The following is a 16,739-nucleotide window of genomic DNA, read 5'->3' on the forward strand; positions in this document are numbered from 1 at the left end:
GATGCTTAGCTTTGGTATGCCTTATTTTCTACTAAATAAAGATTATTCTTTTCTTGAGGCAAATGAAATAAAATAGGAGTTTCAAAAATGTTTTCTAAAGTGATATAAAGCTGGGTGCCAATGGCTCACACCTGTGATCCTAGCTGTGATCAAGAGGCCGAGTTCTGAGGATTCTGGTTGAAAGCCAGTTTGAGTAGGAAAGTCTGTGAGACACTTATCTCCAATTAGCTAACAAAAACCTAGAACTCGAGTTGTTACTTGCTCACATGGTAGAATGCTACCTTTGAGCAAAAGAATATCAGGAAGAGTGCTCAGGCTAGGCCCTGTGAGTTCAGGCCCTAGAACTCTCTCTCACACACACACACACACACACACACACACACACACACACACACACACAACTGTGGGATTTAAAACCCCAATAAAATCCTAAATTCACATTCTCATTCCTCTTTAATTCCCATATTTGCCAACTCATCCTTGGTATTGAGCCTTTACATGAAGCACTTGTTTAAAAGTTATGTGACACTTGCTTCCTTTTAGATAAAATGAGGATTTTCAAGGCAGCCATTTTCTAAGGTGAATGAAAGTATTTAATTAATTTTATATCTGTAAAGCACTTGAATTCATGCTTATCACATGGGGAATGGTTGGCTGACATTAACTGTCCTCAATTTATTTGGTTTTCTGAATCCTTCCTAGTCTTTCCAGAAGTATTTTCTACTGACCATTCTAAATCTATTTCCAATAAGTGTTCCTCACATCTCATATCCTTTGTCAAGTTTGTTTGGTTTCTCTTGCACGGTCATGTCCCATCTGACAAAGACTACACTAGAACCAGATTCCCAGAGGGTTAGCCAACATTCCAAGAATCAAGAATTTTCTCTTAAAGGATTTGGTAACTTGGTTTTCCATTCTCTTTTTACAACTTATTAAGAAACACAAAAAGGGAATTTATGAAAACAAAATGTTTCACTAAGATTATGAAGGAGTAGTTTGTTCATGCTGAAAAATATTTGATCAGCCACTGATATTTTATACACTACATGAATGTAGGAAATGATAGCTAACATTTACCAGGTTTAATTGCCAGGGATTGTTTGGTTCTTCACAATGTTCTCAAGTGATCCTCTTATGTGAACTGCTGAGGAGGTTACGATTTTCTTTCAAAAGATAAAGACATTCTCAGGGAAAGAATGACTAAATAGCTTGCCTAGTGGCACATATAGCTATACTTCCAATGCAAGCAGGCAGAACCCTAATAGATTTAGATTAATACCACTGTATTGGGACTTGTTGGCCTGGTGACAGGCCAACAGAGTATGTTTACCACCAATTCAGAAAAAAAGGAGGAGGGAATGAATGAATAAAAGTGGAATGGACTGGGGGTTTGGAACCAATGGTAGTACACCTACCCAGAAAGTTCAAAGTTCAACCTTTATTAAGCAAGAAACAGGGAGAGAGGGAGGAAAGGAGGGAGGGAGGGAGGGAGGGAGGGAGGGAGGGAGGGAGGGAGGAAGGAAGGAAGGAAGGAAGGAAGGAAGGAAGGAAGGAAGGAAGGAAGGAAGGAAGAGGGAGGAAGGGAGGAAGGGAGGAAGGAAGAGGGAGGAAGGGAGGAAGGGAGGAAGGGAAGGAAAGGAAAAAAGAAAAATCCTCTGTGAAGGTTATTTTCCTAGAGGATGTGTGGAGGCAGACCACAAGCAAGCAATAGAATAGTCTGAAATGATGTCAAAAGAAGAATGAAATCCGAAGTTCAAAGACTTTGCGAAGAGCTTACTTTGGATGTGGGTGTTATAGAGCAGTCCTATTAGCAAGGAACATTTGGTGTAAACCTGTTGAATTCCGAGAATGAGGTGTCTGTGTAGCCAGGAAAGAACACAGATGTAGAGATAACAGCACATTTAAAGTCTCTGTGATAAGAACTTGTTATGTACAAAGAACTGAAACAAATGCAATATTCCTTTACATCAATTGAATAAAGATAGAACATGTGAGGTGAGACTAGAGCTGGACTCTGGGACCACACTGGCTGACGGAGCCTACTTTCAAGAAACCTTGAGTCCTTGACACAAGATGTGTGTTGAAGGTAGAGACGATTGTACTGTAATACTGATTTCATTTTAGAAATACTCTTTCACTTCTGAATGAAGCAAGATTTGGTTTGTGGCTTAGAAGTAGTTGAGGAAAAATAATTGGTTATGAGCAAGGTGTAAAAGTTTAACAAAATAATACTGCATTCAGGTTCCATCTTTTACTTATTTAATAATATGAGCTTAGCCAACAACTTCTGATATCCATAAGTTTGAGGTCCCCTATCTGTGAACTAGAATTATTAGAAACTGCCTTGAAAAGCAATTGTGAAAATTAACTCACTGGGACATTTGTGGTAGTTTTGGAGAAATGCTTTGTACTCAATAACTATGTGATCCATTCTTAAACTTTCTTTTACAAGACAGTGCCTATAGTTCTGACATAATACAGTTCTTAGAGGAGTTTGTATTTGTATCACTTGTCACTGTTCAAAATTGATCTCATCTTTTAGTCTCATTTGAGTTTCAGAAATAATTTATGGAACAGAGCTAGAAAAGATAGTGTTGGAGTCCTATTTTAAAGCTCATGAATCTGAGCGTAGAGAGCATGCCTGAAAGTAAAGATTGCTCAATATTGTAGATATGAAAGCTCAGGGGACTGGATTCTGAGCATTCCTATTCCAGACCTTACACTTCTCTACATGATGATGCTCTTTCTTAACTCCTCAAAACAATAATAATCTTACTCACAAAAATTTAATGAACAGAAATCTCAAAATAAGTCCAATGTATTCTCTAAGAGTTTCTTATTCCTATTCCATCAATATTTTCCAAATTAAAAGTGTTTTCCTGGCTCTTGAAGTTCATTTACTAAATTTCTCACTTTTCAACTCAATGAGAAGACTAGGTAAAAAACACTATCAAACAGTGTGACAAGGCTGAACGTTGGTGTCTCACAACTGTAATCCTAGCTACTTAGGAGGCTAAGATCTGAGGATCATGGTTCAAAGCAAGCCTGGGCAGAAAAGTCTATGAGACTTATCTCGAATAAACCACCAGGAAGCCCGAAGTAAAGCTGTGCCTCAAAGTAGTAGAGCACTAACCTTGAGCAAAAGAGCTCAGGGACAGCTCCAAGTTCAAGCCCCATGACCGACTTAAGAAATTAGAAAATAAGAATGTGGCAAACTTGAAGAGGAACTCAAACGAGAGTTTATACCTCTATAATAGCCCAGGTAATACTTAAAATGACAACACCAATCAGCAAGGAAGAAAGCTGTAAGAATGCAGGCATTGATGAGGTAAGAAATACCCTTGTCTTACACAGTGGTTATCTGGTTTATGATGGTGACACATGGGGACAGTTTGGATTTTCATGATGAGATTATGATGAGGAAATGCATGAGACATTTTCCTGGCTTAAGTAACAACCCAGAGCCATGATCCAAAGAACTCAAGCAATGTTTGTATCATAGTTAAACTTTCAATAAAAATCTAACAAACAGGGCTGGGAATAGGGACTAGTGGCAAGAGTGCTTGCCTCATATACATAAAACCCTGGGTTCGAGTCTTCAGCACCACATATATAGAAAAGGCCAGAAGTGGCGCTGTGGCTCAAGTGGCAGAGTACTAGCCTTGAGCAAAAAGAAGCCAGGGACAGTGCTCAGGCCCTGAGTTCAAGCCCCAAGACTGGCAAAAAATAAATAAATAAATCTAACAAACAAAATCTTTAAAATAGAGTGAACTCCCTTAGTCCTAAGTTTGGTTTCTGCAGTTTCATTTATCTGGGTTTAACCAATGTAAGAAAATATTAAAAGATTCATATGTTTAAATTACGTACCTTTCAGAGGAGTATGATGAAATCCTGCATCATTTTATGCTATCCCACCTGAGAAATGACTCATCTCTTTGTCGGTGTCCATGTTGTATATTCTGCCTGCACTTGGTCACCACCCACCCCCTACCGGCCACCTATAATACCAGCTCACTTATCATAGTGTGCAAGTAGCCCTTGTTTTACTCAAATGTGGTCGCAAAGTGCAAGAGTCATGATGCCAGCAGTTTTCCTGGTACAAATAAATGGCCAGAGCTGGGCACTGGTGTCTCACGCCTATAATCCTAGCTACTTGGGAGGCTGAAATGTGAGGACCGTGGTTCAAAGCCAGCCCAGGCAGCAGAGTTTGAGAGACTCCATCTCCAATTAACCACCAGGAAACCAGAAGTGGAGCAGTGGCTCAAAGTAGTAGAGTGGAAGCCTTGAGCAGAAAAGCTCAGGGGAAAAGTGTTCAGACTGTGAGTTCAAGACACACACAAGACACACACACAAACACACACACACACGCACACACACACACACACACACACACACACACACACACACCAGGAAAGGATTCCTGTAAGTAGAAAGCTGAAAATGAATTGAGATATTTCAAGAGAGAGATGACATTCATGTAGCTTTTATTGCTTTAATTCTATATTGTAAACTTCTTCCTTTGCTTAATTTCTAAATTAAAATTTATCATATGAATATACATATATACATATTTATGTATACCTTATGTGTATGTATATATACATATAATATGTATACATATTATATGTATATATACATATATATTATATCTTACCTATCTAAGGAAAAAGCCTTAACATCTTTAGGAGCAGCATTACTCATGGCTCCAGGCATTCCCTGAAATACTGTTAAATATTAAGTGTGGATAGAATCTTCTATTGTTTCCATAGTCAAAACTCTTTATGACACAGAGGATGTGTGGTCCAAAATGTCTGAACAACACAATGACAGTGTGACCTTAGTACATGCAATACTGTCTTTTCTCTATCCCCGTCTGAACTGACAAGACTGAAGGAGCTTTTGAACAACAACAAAAAACCATTCATGTATTCATATTACTAAAGTCAAACTATTATTATAAAACAAAAATGGGGAGAACCAATTTTTTCTTTTTTGTTTGAGTCACCTTCTCATTTTACATTTATTTCTCTGATTGCAGTTAAGTATTTTCCTCCCATCTGTTATTTCCCCTGTCATTTCCTTTTATATGTTTCTCCTTTTGAGTCTCAACATTTTTGTTTTGTTGTCTCAGTATTTGGGTTGGGCGAAGCTGCCTAAGATTGAACTTTGATTCTGTTAAATGTTTAACAGATCATGTGCCTAATATGAGATCCTCTCTTATTGCTTCTTCATCCGTCTCTTTCATCTCTTTCTCTTGCCCTCTCTCATTCCCCCTGATCTCTGGCATACCTCTGGTTTTCTCAGGCTTAAAGATCTACACATTTGTAACAAACATCTCTCCCTACATGCTTCTGTCACCACCCACCACTCTCCAGGCTGTGACCGTGTCTTTTGGGGTTCGAAATCCATACACAGGTGACATAAAGAAGGGATTGTTATCACTCTCCCTCTCACTTAGAAAATCATAAAAGAGACTTTGGCGCATTGAAAATGTGATCTGTAACAATCTCTCTGCCCCTACGAAAGTATTGGCTTTCCTCCTATATGACATACCAGAGCGGCTGATTCTGTTGCTAACCAGCCCTGAAGAGATAGTGCAAGTATGGGCTGAAATCACCTAGGTGGAAGGAGTGAAAGGCTTTCCAGTTTACCCAACAAGGCCCCACATTCCTTGTCAACAGATGAGACTATGAGCCCCTTCATTTTGCCCAGTAGTCAACTCCAGCTTGATCTAAAGCCAGACATATTTTTGAAAAAATTTATTATTTATTAGTTTATAATTTTAACTTTGCACTAAAAACATTTAAACCACAGAACTTTTAGTTTGGAAAAGCAGTTATTTTCCCCCTCAAAATTAGGATTTTGATGCTATACTACACACAGGAAATAATGACTGGACCAGAATTGATGTAATACATCTCTTTAAATATATCATCTAAAATGTAGATGGTAGAAAACAGTGTTTAAGTTCCCTCCGTATTCTCATTGACTGTGTCCCCATATAAAAGTACTTCAATGTGCATAGCCATCTATAATTTCCCATTAATATTATAATGTTAAAGTTGATGTCTATCATACATCATCATTATTCAAAAGCATACTCAGTCCAAGATTCTCAAATAGACTAGATTAATGTAATGGTTAATGAGTTTCAAGACTATTTTATTTTAACAAAACCATACTTACCCCCTTAACTTGCCAATGCATTAATGGAAAATACAATAACTGTTACTATGATTGAGCATTTCAGTAGGCCTAAAATAGATGTACTAATTACTATAATTAACATTCACTGGCCTAGACTTTTCCATATAACCAGTTATTATAATTACAGGAAGGGTGATGGTTCAAATACATTTGGTCACACAGGTAGCTAGAAGGCAAATGCCAAACGTAAATCTAAGAAAATTAAAACAATAAAAAAGAAAAAATAGATAATTAAGTTAGTTCCTCCTAATAAATTCTCCATCGCAAGAAGAAAGGATGGTGCAATGTATGGCCCTGAAGGCTACCTCCCTCATTATCTATGCTGAGTTCACTTTAATGCTGAAGTCTGATTGTGGGGGGACATAGTTAATGCATAACTTGCAGATTTCAGGGTCCTATTTTGCAGTAGGCACTGCTACATCCTCAGAAGTTGTGGGACATTGTTCTTAAGTCATGAAAGTAGTCTCTGCTCTATGAGGTGGACACTGATTGCTCTACTTCAAGTCAGTTTGGGGCATTTTAATCAGTGTCTCTTAAACATCCATTTGATCTCAGATGTAGCTTAAATTCTCACTCTGGGTTTCAACACGAAATGACTTCATTTCAGGTCCTTTTCCACTGGAACCCTTATTTTACAGGTGGTTTTTTCACCATGTTGAAGATATACACATTGGTGTATTCTTTTGTTCATGATTTCTGTTTTTTCCATAAATCCTTTTGTTCTTCCAATCCACATAGCTCTGTTGCACGAGTCTCACGATGTAGTTTATTGAGTAAAACACAGCTTTTGCTATTGTATTCTATAACTTTTAGTCCTAACCGACCAGTCTTTATAGAAACCCACTCTTGTTTTAGATTTTAAATCCCTCAAGTGTAGAGCCATTTCTAACAGATTTCTCCTTTACTTAGAACAATCTCTAGACCAATATTTGCTCATTGGTTGACAAAAAACTTTCTGATTAGACCAAAGTAACTACTCAGGATTATGTTAAACAAAAGTAAAAATAAAATTGACAATCAATTTCACATTATTCTGTATTAAAGATGAAAACTGAATGATTTGGGACAGTGGCTAGTGACAGACTTCTGAAATACATCAGACAAATCATATTGTCACTTTAGAATAGTCCTTATTTATGAATCATTCCCTAACACTAATCTAAAGGGAGAAATTCATGAACAGTTATAAGCATGATTATGATAATAAAACAAAATAATCCATGCACAGTATAAAAATAATTTCACCAAAAGTTACCACATAATGTAAAATAAACTAATGTGCTCAAGCCATGTTATTGTGAACATGAATTCACAAATTATTACATGTTTGTGGATAAGAAGAACCACACAGAAGGTAAAATGCATAAATACAGGCCTAGTAACACAAAATCAGTTCAGCAGGGTTTTGTTTTAAATGAATTTGAAAAAACACTTTATCTCTCAAATGGTGAAAGTTATGTACTCAAATTTAAGATATAGAAAGACTGAGGAGGTAATAAAACATTTGGAATTCAGAGGGCAGGGAAAAACAGGATTAATAAATGTGAGTGAATCTGATTCATATTTCAAAGGACTGACTTAAAAATACGGGGAGGTACCAGATGCCTTTAGGAATTTTTATAATGTTTTTGTTGTTCTTGTTTGTTGGCAATCTCCAGGGTAGTTATATGGATGCATATGTTTAATATTAATGTAAAATATCATAAGCAATTTCATATTTAACACTTATGCAGAATATCAAAACAATTTCATAGCAGAATACTAGCATCTTATGTTGGGAAAAGAAATCATATCTTGTTGGCATAACTGTCTAAGTCATTTGAAGAAGTAATGTTTTATTAAGCTAGAGTCTGAACTATAAGAAGACAATTCCATTATGAGGAATAGTACAAATAAAAGTACAAAGAAGAAAGTGGCCTGATGTTTGAAGCAATAGAACAAGTTCAAAACAAGTGGATAAACTAAGGACCAAACATTGAAATACTAAGCAAGGGCCAGGTAATAAATCATATACTCTGCATTGCTAAGCCATTAGACAAAAGGGAGTCGTAAGTTGGTCTAAGGAAAATTGAAAGTAAAATTCTAAACTTTCTTGGTTGAGGAAGATTCCAGTATCAGAGAGAAAATTAAATTTCATTTAGCCAAAGGGAGGGGCAGGGAGAACACAGAGATCTTTTTGGGGTAGTGATAAGGAGAAAGAATGATCCACAGAAGTATCTATGTATTATTCATATTACACATGTTATTAACATAAAGAAAGTATGTGTATGTGCATGTGTGTAAGTATGTGTGTATTTGTGTGTGCGTGAAAGACAGAGACAGAGACAAAGCAAAGAGCATTTGATGAGGAAGCTTAAAGTGAACATAGAGCTTAAAGTGTTTGTATGGCTGGGAAATCCCTTGGTAAGAAAAATACTACATGATAAGAAGTAGGGAGTGATGATGGAATTCTGTATAGTTTGCTTCTGGTAGCCAGTGGCATGCATTTCATTTATTTCTTTGTTTTTTTGTAAAACAGGGATTTCAATCTCTCGGAACAAGAGTATCCCCTACTTAAATTACCTTCAGATGAGATTAGCTACTAGATTTCTTAGTGAAACCTATGAGAAAGAGACATGTAGTTCAAGAAACTGGGGGAAGGGGAGAGTAGAAATAAGGATATTTGTTCTGTATGCATTACAAAGGAACAGAAACATTTAAAAAGATTATCAGTAGATCATTTTTAAAGTGTGAGTTTCAAATGTTGTAGTCTTGAATTTGCATCTCATTAATAAACCAGTTTGAAATTCACTCTTTGTGCTGGAGAAAAATGTTTGACAAAACTAAATTAAGCACTATTCATTTTGTGATGGAATAAATCCATGCTCTGTCTCTGTTAAATGCTAGAACAGCTTCTCTTCATTCATTTACTATTTTAATATTCCTGGTAATTTAAATATGGAACATAAGTAAGTACAAGGTGTTATATTTCAACTTTGTTAAGCTTTTGAAAATACAAAATAACTAATTTTGAATAATTTCAGGTCATACAGTTTTAAAGGTGGATTGACTTATGCACTGGGTTTGTAGCTTGAATCTTTATTCAGAAACATCCTCTCTTCATTGATATTTAAGGATAACTTATTAATAGTTCATTCCTGAGGGAAAATATATTAAGACACCACTCCCCTAAGGTTTAAGTTGGTTGCTATGCTAAATGCAAATCACTTAGTTATTTAAAATTCCACAGTGATAGCTATCAAGATTACAAATTCAGCAAATGAGTACACTGAGATATTTGTGATTTGCTATAAAGTAGGGTGGACAACAACATTCTTTGCTTGCCTATATGCGCCAATATAATAATTTAGAGTACAATATCCTTCTCTACGTGTTGAAGTATTCAAGAAACTATAACAGAGACTTGACCAGAAGAACAGAAGAGCATGAAAGGAGGAAAGAGTCCAATGTAGTTAGATGCAGAGACTGATGTGGAAAGGTGTATAACATACACAGATATGGAAGAAATAACTCCAAGACAGTCCTTATTTCTCTGGTAGGGTAATTGAATATAGACAAAGACCATAAAATTCATCTTGTTGTGTCCCCAGAACTTTAAAATGAAGGTGCTTTAGTTCACCTTGAACTAAGATAAATTCTGATCAAAGTGCCAAATTGCCTAATGTTTCTTAGAGTAAATCAGCACAACTTTCCTAAGCAAGCTTAAAAAAAAAAAAAACAGAACGCCTAAATCAAAGCTTTAAAGTAGTTAAATAAGGAACCAGTTAAACAATCATTCATTGCATCAAATCGTCTATAGGCCCAAATAAACATAGTCACAAACTGTAGTGAGTGTGTTATAATGTATGTATGTTGTGTGCATGTGTGTATATGTGTATGTGTGTGTGACGGATGCATGTGTTTATATGTAAAATGTCAGAAAAAAACCACGTATTTTGAGAGAGCAATATTGAGGCATGTTGTGGTAATTCTCCAAGTTTAAGTTCTTAGTATTTTCCAAAATTTTATGAACACATATTTGCTTGCAATTTTATCTCCTTTCTTATTTGTATCAACAGATCTTCATCAACAATGAATGGCATGACTCAGTGAGTGGCAAGACATTTCCTGTCTTCAATCCTGCAACTGAAGAAGAGATCTGCCAGGTAGCAGAAGGGGATAAGGTGAGTTTCAGAACACTATTTCTATTCCATGCCAGGTTTCATTGTTTCTCACCATTCTAAGCTCCTCTACCCCACTAGAAGTTGGAGAAGACATCATGAAAACACAGATTATCAGGCAGTATGGGAAAAATTTATCAATCACCTTTAGTACATAAAGCATACTCAGCAGTCATATAATAACCATGACCCATGCTCTGGGGATTTTGGTTATCTTTCTGAGATTATTTTTCCTGATTATTTTTCCATTGAAATATTGTCTGTATTTATCAATAGACAACATAAGACTGACTGATCATAGGTTTAAAAAGTTGAGAAATTATTTATATGAAATTATCCTTTCTAGGTTGCTAGATAAATATAGAATTAATATAGACCTATTAGAAACAATGTTGTACCAATATATTTACTTAAAAGTCATTGAGTTAACATTAATCAATGCCTTTGAAATGACTGAAATTGAATATCTGATGATGAAATTGTTCTGTTTGGGGCTAATGATCACAACAAAAACAAAAGCCAAATTCATATAGTGTATCTTAGTTTATTCTCAGTGCTGTTTTGATTTAGTACTTAAGGTAATCATACAAAGAAGACACTAGTTTAGCTGAATATTAAAGTAATATTAAAATGTTCAAATAGAAAAATTGGATGATTTACTCAAATTTATATTGCAAATAAATTGTGAAATTAGGATTAAAACACTGCCCTTCCAGCCTCAGACAGACTCTGTGATGTTTTCCTTTTGATTATTATAAAAGTAAGATAGGATGACATTAAATAACCTGAAGTATTCTTTTTTTTTAAGTTTTTATTATAAAACTGATTTACATAGAGGTTACAGTTTCATACGTTAGGCATTGGATACATTTCTTGTACTGTTTGTTACCTTGTCCCTCATACCCCCTTCCCTCCCCCCTTTCCCTTCCCCCCCCCCCCGGAGGTGTTCAGTTCACTTACACCAAACAGTTTTGCAAGTATTGCTTTTGTAGTTGTTTCTCTTTTTTTACCCTGTGTCGCTCAAATTTGGTATTGCCTTTGAATTTCCTACTTCCAATACCCATAAACACTGTTTCCAATATACCCAGATAAGATTACAGCGATAGTGTAGGTACAACCACAGGAAGGTGATACAAGAACATCATCAATAATAGAAGCTACAGATAAACATAGGACGTTGAAAGTAGTTACAACTGTGATATAACAATTGTTTCCACAACATGGAGTTCATTTCTCTTAGCATCATCTTATGTGTTCATAAGGGTATAGCTATTGGGCCTTGTGATGCTCTGTTATGAATTGCCTAAACCTGTCCTAATTATTCCCAATAAGGGAGACCAAAGAGTCTATGTTTCTTTGGGTCTGGCTCACTTCACTTAGTATAATTTTTTCCAAGTCCTTCCACTTCCTTACAAATGGGGCAATGTCATTCTTTTTGATAGAGGCATAATATTCCATTGTGTATATGTACCACATTTTCCCGATCCATTCGTCTACTGAGGGGCATCTGGGTTGGTTCCAGATTCTAGCTATGACAAATTGTGCTGCGATGAACATTGTTGTGCTGGTGGCATTACTGTGATTTTGTTTGTGGTCTTTTGGATAGATACCCAAAAGTGGGGCTGCTGGGTCATAGGGGAGTTCTATATTTAGCCTTCTGAGGAATCTCCATACTGCTTGCCAGAGTGGCTGAACCAGTTTACATTCCCACCAACAATGAAGTAGGGTTCCCTTTTGACCGCATCCCCTCCAACAATTGTTATTATTAGTTTTCTTGATATATGACATTCTTGCTGGGGTGAGATGGAATCTCAATGTTGTTTTGATTTGCATTTCCTTTATGGCCAGTGATGTAGAGCATTTTTTCATATGTCTCTTGGCCATTCTCATTTCGTCATCAGAGAAGTCTCTTTGTAGGTCTTTAGCCCACTTGATGAGGGGGCTATTGGTTCTTTGCGGTTTTGTTTTGGAAGAAGGTTCTGCATATATTTTAGAGATGAGGCCTTTGTCTGTTGAATGTCCGGTAAAGATCTTCTCCCAGTCTGTGGGGTTTCTGTTTATCTTGCGAGATATGTCCTTTGCCGTGCAGAAGCTCTGCAGTTTGATGCAGTCCCATTTATATATCCTTTTATATATACATTTATATATCCTTATATATCACCAAAATCAATTCCAAATGGATTGAAGTATTCTTAAGAAAATTGCAAGGCTCCTGAATTTTGACATGAACTATGTATCTAAATATAATAATTTCATATGTAATAATTTCATATCTAAATAATTTTATATGATTTTTCTGCTCTTTAGCTACTGGGATGTTACTAACAATAAATCTCTGTAATGCAAATGCTAAATAGAGTGTTAAAAAGAATTTGGCTGTATGGAAAAGACTACTGGGAGATGACTCACACAAAAAAAATTATTTTTGACACTGCTTCAGTCAGCTGTAACAATTCCACGCTCCTGCCCACTTCTCCTTCATCACCACTTTCTGAATCTCTCAGATCACAAGCCTCAAAGCACAGACTGAGCCAAACAGGCCTATTCCCTGATAGCCATAGACCTCAAGGAGGTTTTCAGGGCTTCTTCAGTTTGTAGCACTATCAGCCCATGAGACCTGGGTCTTTAAAAGGCAGAAGTACAATTTTAACACGGGAGTCAACAAAGGAAGAGGTTAGAAACAGAATCTAATTGTCACGTGTCACTCACTTTCAAATTTTACTTTCTGGGTACACTGAAGAATTCACCCATGCATAAATTGTTCCTTTAAGTTCTCACTGACACAGGGGGAAAGTTCTCTGACAAAGGACCTTTGTACTACTACTCAACTCTTTCTTTAATGGCTTGAGTCCCAGACCACCTCATCAACCAAACAATTCCAACTTCATCCCGCCCAGCGTCCCACCCCAAATATTGCTTGCTTGTCCCTGCCACTGTGCCGATCCAATGTAGACATCAGGAACAGGTCCAACTCTCCATCTACAGTAAGAGTTCAGAGGTCCCACTTTTGTTTTGTACTCGCTCTCTTTGTACTCCTCTTTGTATAAAATAAGGAAATAGAGAACACACTTAAGAGTACTGAACACAATACATGAAGATCTCCAAAAACACTGGGCACAGGAAGCCTCAAGCCCTAGTCATTATCTCTTTTCAAACTTTTCCAAGTCTTCTCCAATCTTCATTCATCAGCCTAAAGCATTGTATTTGCCTTTCTCTCATCTATAGTAGTTTTATTTTGAAGAAGCCTCATACTGTTCTCCACAATGACTAATTTTCATTCCTTCCAAAAAGCATATTAGGGTTTCTTTTTTGTCAACATCCTCACCAGCTCTGTCTCATAATAGCCGTTTTCTTATGGTAAGGTACTTTAAATAAAATACACTTTTTATTCATCTCTGATTACTAGTGATATTGAATAGAATTTTAATAGAATTAATACAAATTGACCATTGATAGGACCTCTTTTGAGAAACATTATATTCAGATCATTGCTTCCATTCTGATAATTGAACTCAGGGACTTTCAAATATTAGCAAAACAAATTCAGTTTGTTGGATTTTTTTTTTTTCAGACAGGATCTTTAGCTTTGGTAAGGACCAGCCATAGACCATAATTTTCCTATACCCATTTCCCAAGTAGCTGGGGCCACAGGAATATACCTCCCTACACACACACACACACACACACACACACACACACACACACACACTTGCTTGTTTTTGTTTCGATTGTTTGTTGATGTTAAATTTGCTTTAAATTCTGGATAGTAATTCATTATTATATAAATAGTCTGCATTTTCTTCTATTCTACAAGTTTTCTCTTCTCTTACTTGCTCTGCAAGCTCTGAGTTTGACAAAAAAACACACATTTATTTTGTTTTCTTATTTTGTAAAGTGGGAGCCTTGTAAAAACAGTTCATTGCCCATATCCCTATCATAATATATCTCTCTATAGTTCTAGTAGTAATCTCATAGCTTTAAGTCTTTCATTCAAGTTTCTATTTGAGTTGGTATTTGTATGTCATGAATGATAAAATTTGCAATTATCAGTTCTCCCCACTCCATTGATTGAAGAGTCAATCCATTCTTTCTTCAGTGTAAGTTTCTGTTATCTTTGTTGAATATTAATAGGTTGTAGATGCATGAATATAAAAGAAGAAAGAACTAGAAGTCAACAGAATGAGCTTTTGAGGGCTGCCTATTCTTTCTATACATAGGTATAAAGTGCAGATACATAGACATAGATAGATAGATAGATAGATAGATACACAGATAGAAGACTACAGATTTATTTGTTATTGACAATTAAAAGAAAAAATATTCTTAATGTTCTAGCTCCAAAGCCTTGAACCATTAGATTTTTTTCCTAGATTCCTAAACAGCTGCTTTGCTGCTGGGTTGAGTTTCATCGTGTGAACAAATCATTATGCCTAGGTTCCAGCTGAACCTTTGTCAGGCAAGTCTGAAGACTTTTCTTAGCACAGTTTCCTCCTAAAATAAAAGAAAATAAATTATCACATTGGAAGTCTTAGAAATGGCTGCTAGTGATTTTTTCTCTGATTGGTAATTATTCTTGCCCATGGAAGAGATTGAGAACTCTTATTAACACCCAGCAAAGCTGCAAGTCAAGTCATAATATTGGTCAAGTCATATAGACAACTGATCAAAAGTTGTTGATGGTACAAACTGTTCATGGTAAGTAATAGTTTGATTATCATTTAAAATTCTTATACTTGTATATTGTAAGGGATTTACAAACAAAAAAATCCTTTGTCTTTAAAATTGGGTGCTGTTCAAAAACTTTGCCAACAGGAAATAAATGTCTAGTAAACTAACATTCCTTACATTCATATAATGAATTAGTGCATGGCTAATCCTCTTAGATAGTAAAATTATAATTCACTCTTCTGTAAGCTCATCCAAAAAATATGTAGCTGATAGAGTCTCCAGAAGATATTTGCTATTTGGGATCTTAAGCCATATTTTTTTTTTTCCAGTCCTGGGCCTTAGACTCAGGGTCTGAGCACTGTCCCTGGCTTCCTTTGGCTCAAGGCTAGTATTCTGCCAGTTGAGCCACAGGGCCACCTCTGGCCATTTTGTATATATGTGGTGCTGGGGAATTGAACCCAGGGCTTCATGTATGCAAGGCAAACTCTCTTGCTACTAGGCCATACTCCCAGCCCCAAGCCATAACACTTCTAACCAAAAGAATAGGGTGTTGAAGAAAAGCAATGGTCTATAGATGGCCTACATTTAAAACTCTGTTGAACAACTTTTAGGTTATTTACCTCTTTTTAACCTTAACCCCCTCTCTCTGTCTCTCTGTCTCTCTCCCTCCTTCTCTCTGTCTCTTTCTCTGTCTCTGTCTCTGTCTCTCTGTGTCACACACACAAATTATAAAATGGGGAACATATTTTTCTTATGAGATTACTGAGAATTATGTGACTGAACATATGTATAGTTAAGAGTAGCAAAGTATCATACTGGGGTATGATAGAGTAACACTTATACTCCAGAAAGTCAAAGGGTGTGGAGCTTATCTTTCTAAAAATTATTTATTCATCAGGAATCATTCTAAAGGGAGGGATGCATTGAATGAGAAGCCCTGGTCTATTTTACATAGTTGCTGCCATTACACTGCACAAATCCAGTCTACTGAGCCTATTGAATTGAATTCCTTGTAACATACAGGCTGATGTGGACAAAGCAGTAAAGGCCGCAAGACAGGCTTTCCAGATTGGTTCTCCATGGCGGACTCTGGATGCTTCAGAGAGAGGACGCCTACTCTACAAGTTGGCTGACTTGATTGAAAGAGATCGTTTGCTGCTAGCAGTGAGTACTGAATAATATACAAACTGGAACCTCTCAAAAACATTCAGTGTTGGTTCACATTTTGTCCCATTATTTTTTGATTCCTCTTTCTTCCCCCAAATCAGACCAACATATATACAAGACATAGGGTACCAAAATCAAAAACAGTGACAATAGGGGATAAACCAAAGAGGGGTATGAAAGAAATAACTTCAAACAGTATATTTTTTTAAGAGCTTGAACCAGTGCAATAGTGATACAAGACATTATGTTGGAAATGAACTTTACAATAGTGGGGGGAATGTTAGGGAGAAGGGAAAGTAGTAGAAAAAAAAGGGAGGGAGTAACAATATTCAAGGAGAAATGTATTCATTACCTTACTTATGAAATTGTAACTAACCCCTCTGTACATCACCTTTACAATCCAATACAATTCAGTTTTTTAAAAAAATTCAGCATTTGAATTGTCAAGTTGATAAACACTACAAGCTTTGACAAGATCAGGTGCTATGTAGATCTCCTAAATTGATGTACTGTGTTTCTTCAACATACTTGACACTC

At 36.3% G+C, this 16,739-nt stretch overlaps 1 protein-coding gene across 1 annotated transcript in view; it reads left to right on the plus strand.

Annotated features, from left to right (window-relative positions):
* Nucleotides 1–16,739, plus strand: part of LOC125352283 (aldehyde dehydrogenase 1A1-like) — a 180,973-nt gene that overhangs the window by 141,562 nt on the left and 22,672 nt on the right. The window contains exons 6-7 of the mRNA XM_048347397.1: nt 10,224–10,370; nt 16,059–16,199. Of these exons, the coding sequence (XP_048203354.1) occupies nt 10,224–10,370; nt 16,059–16,199 (288 nt within the window). The remainder of the gene's footprint in view (nt 1–10,223; nt 10,371–16,058; nt 16,200–16,739) is intronic.

Source organism: Perognathus longimembris, chromosome 1 (genome assembly GCF_023159225.1).
Source record: "Perognathus longimembris pacificus isolate PPM17 chromosome 1, ASM2315922v1, whole genome shotgun sequence".
NCBI classification, from domain to species: domain Eukaryota; kingdom Metazoa; phylum Chordata; class Mammalia; order Rodentia; family Heteromyidae; genus Perognathus; species Perognathus longimembris.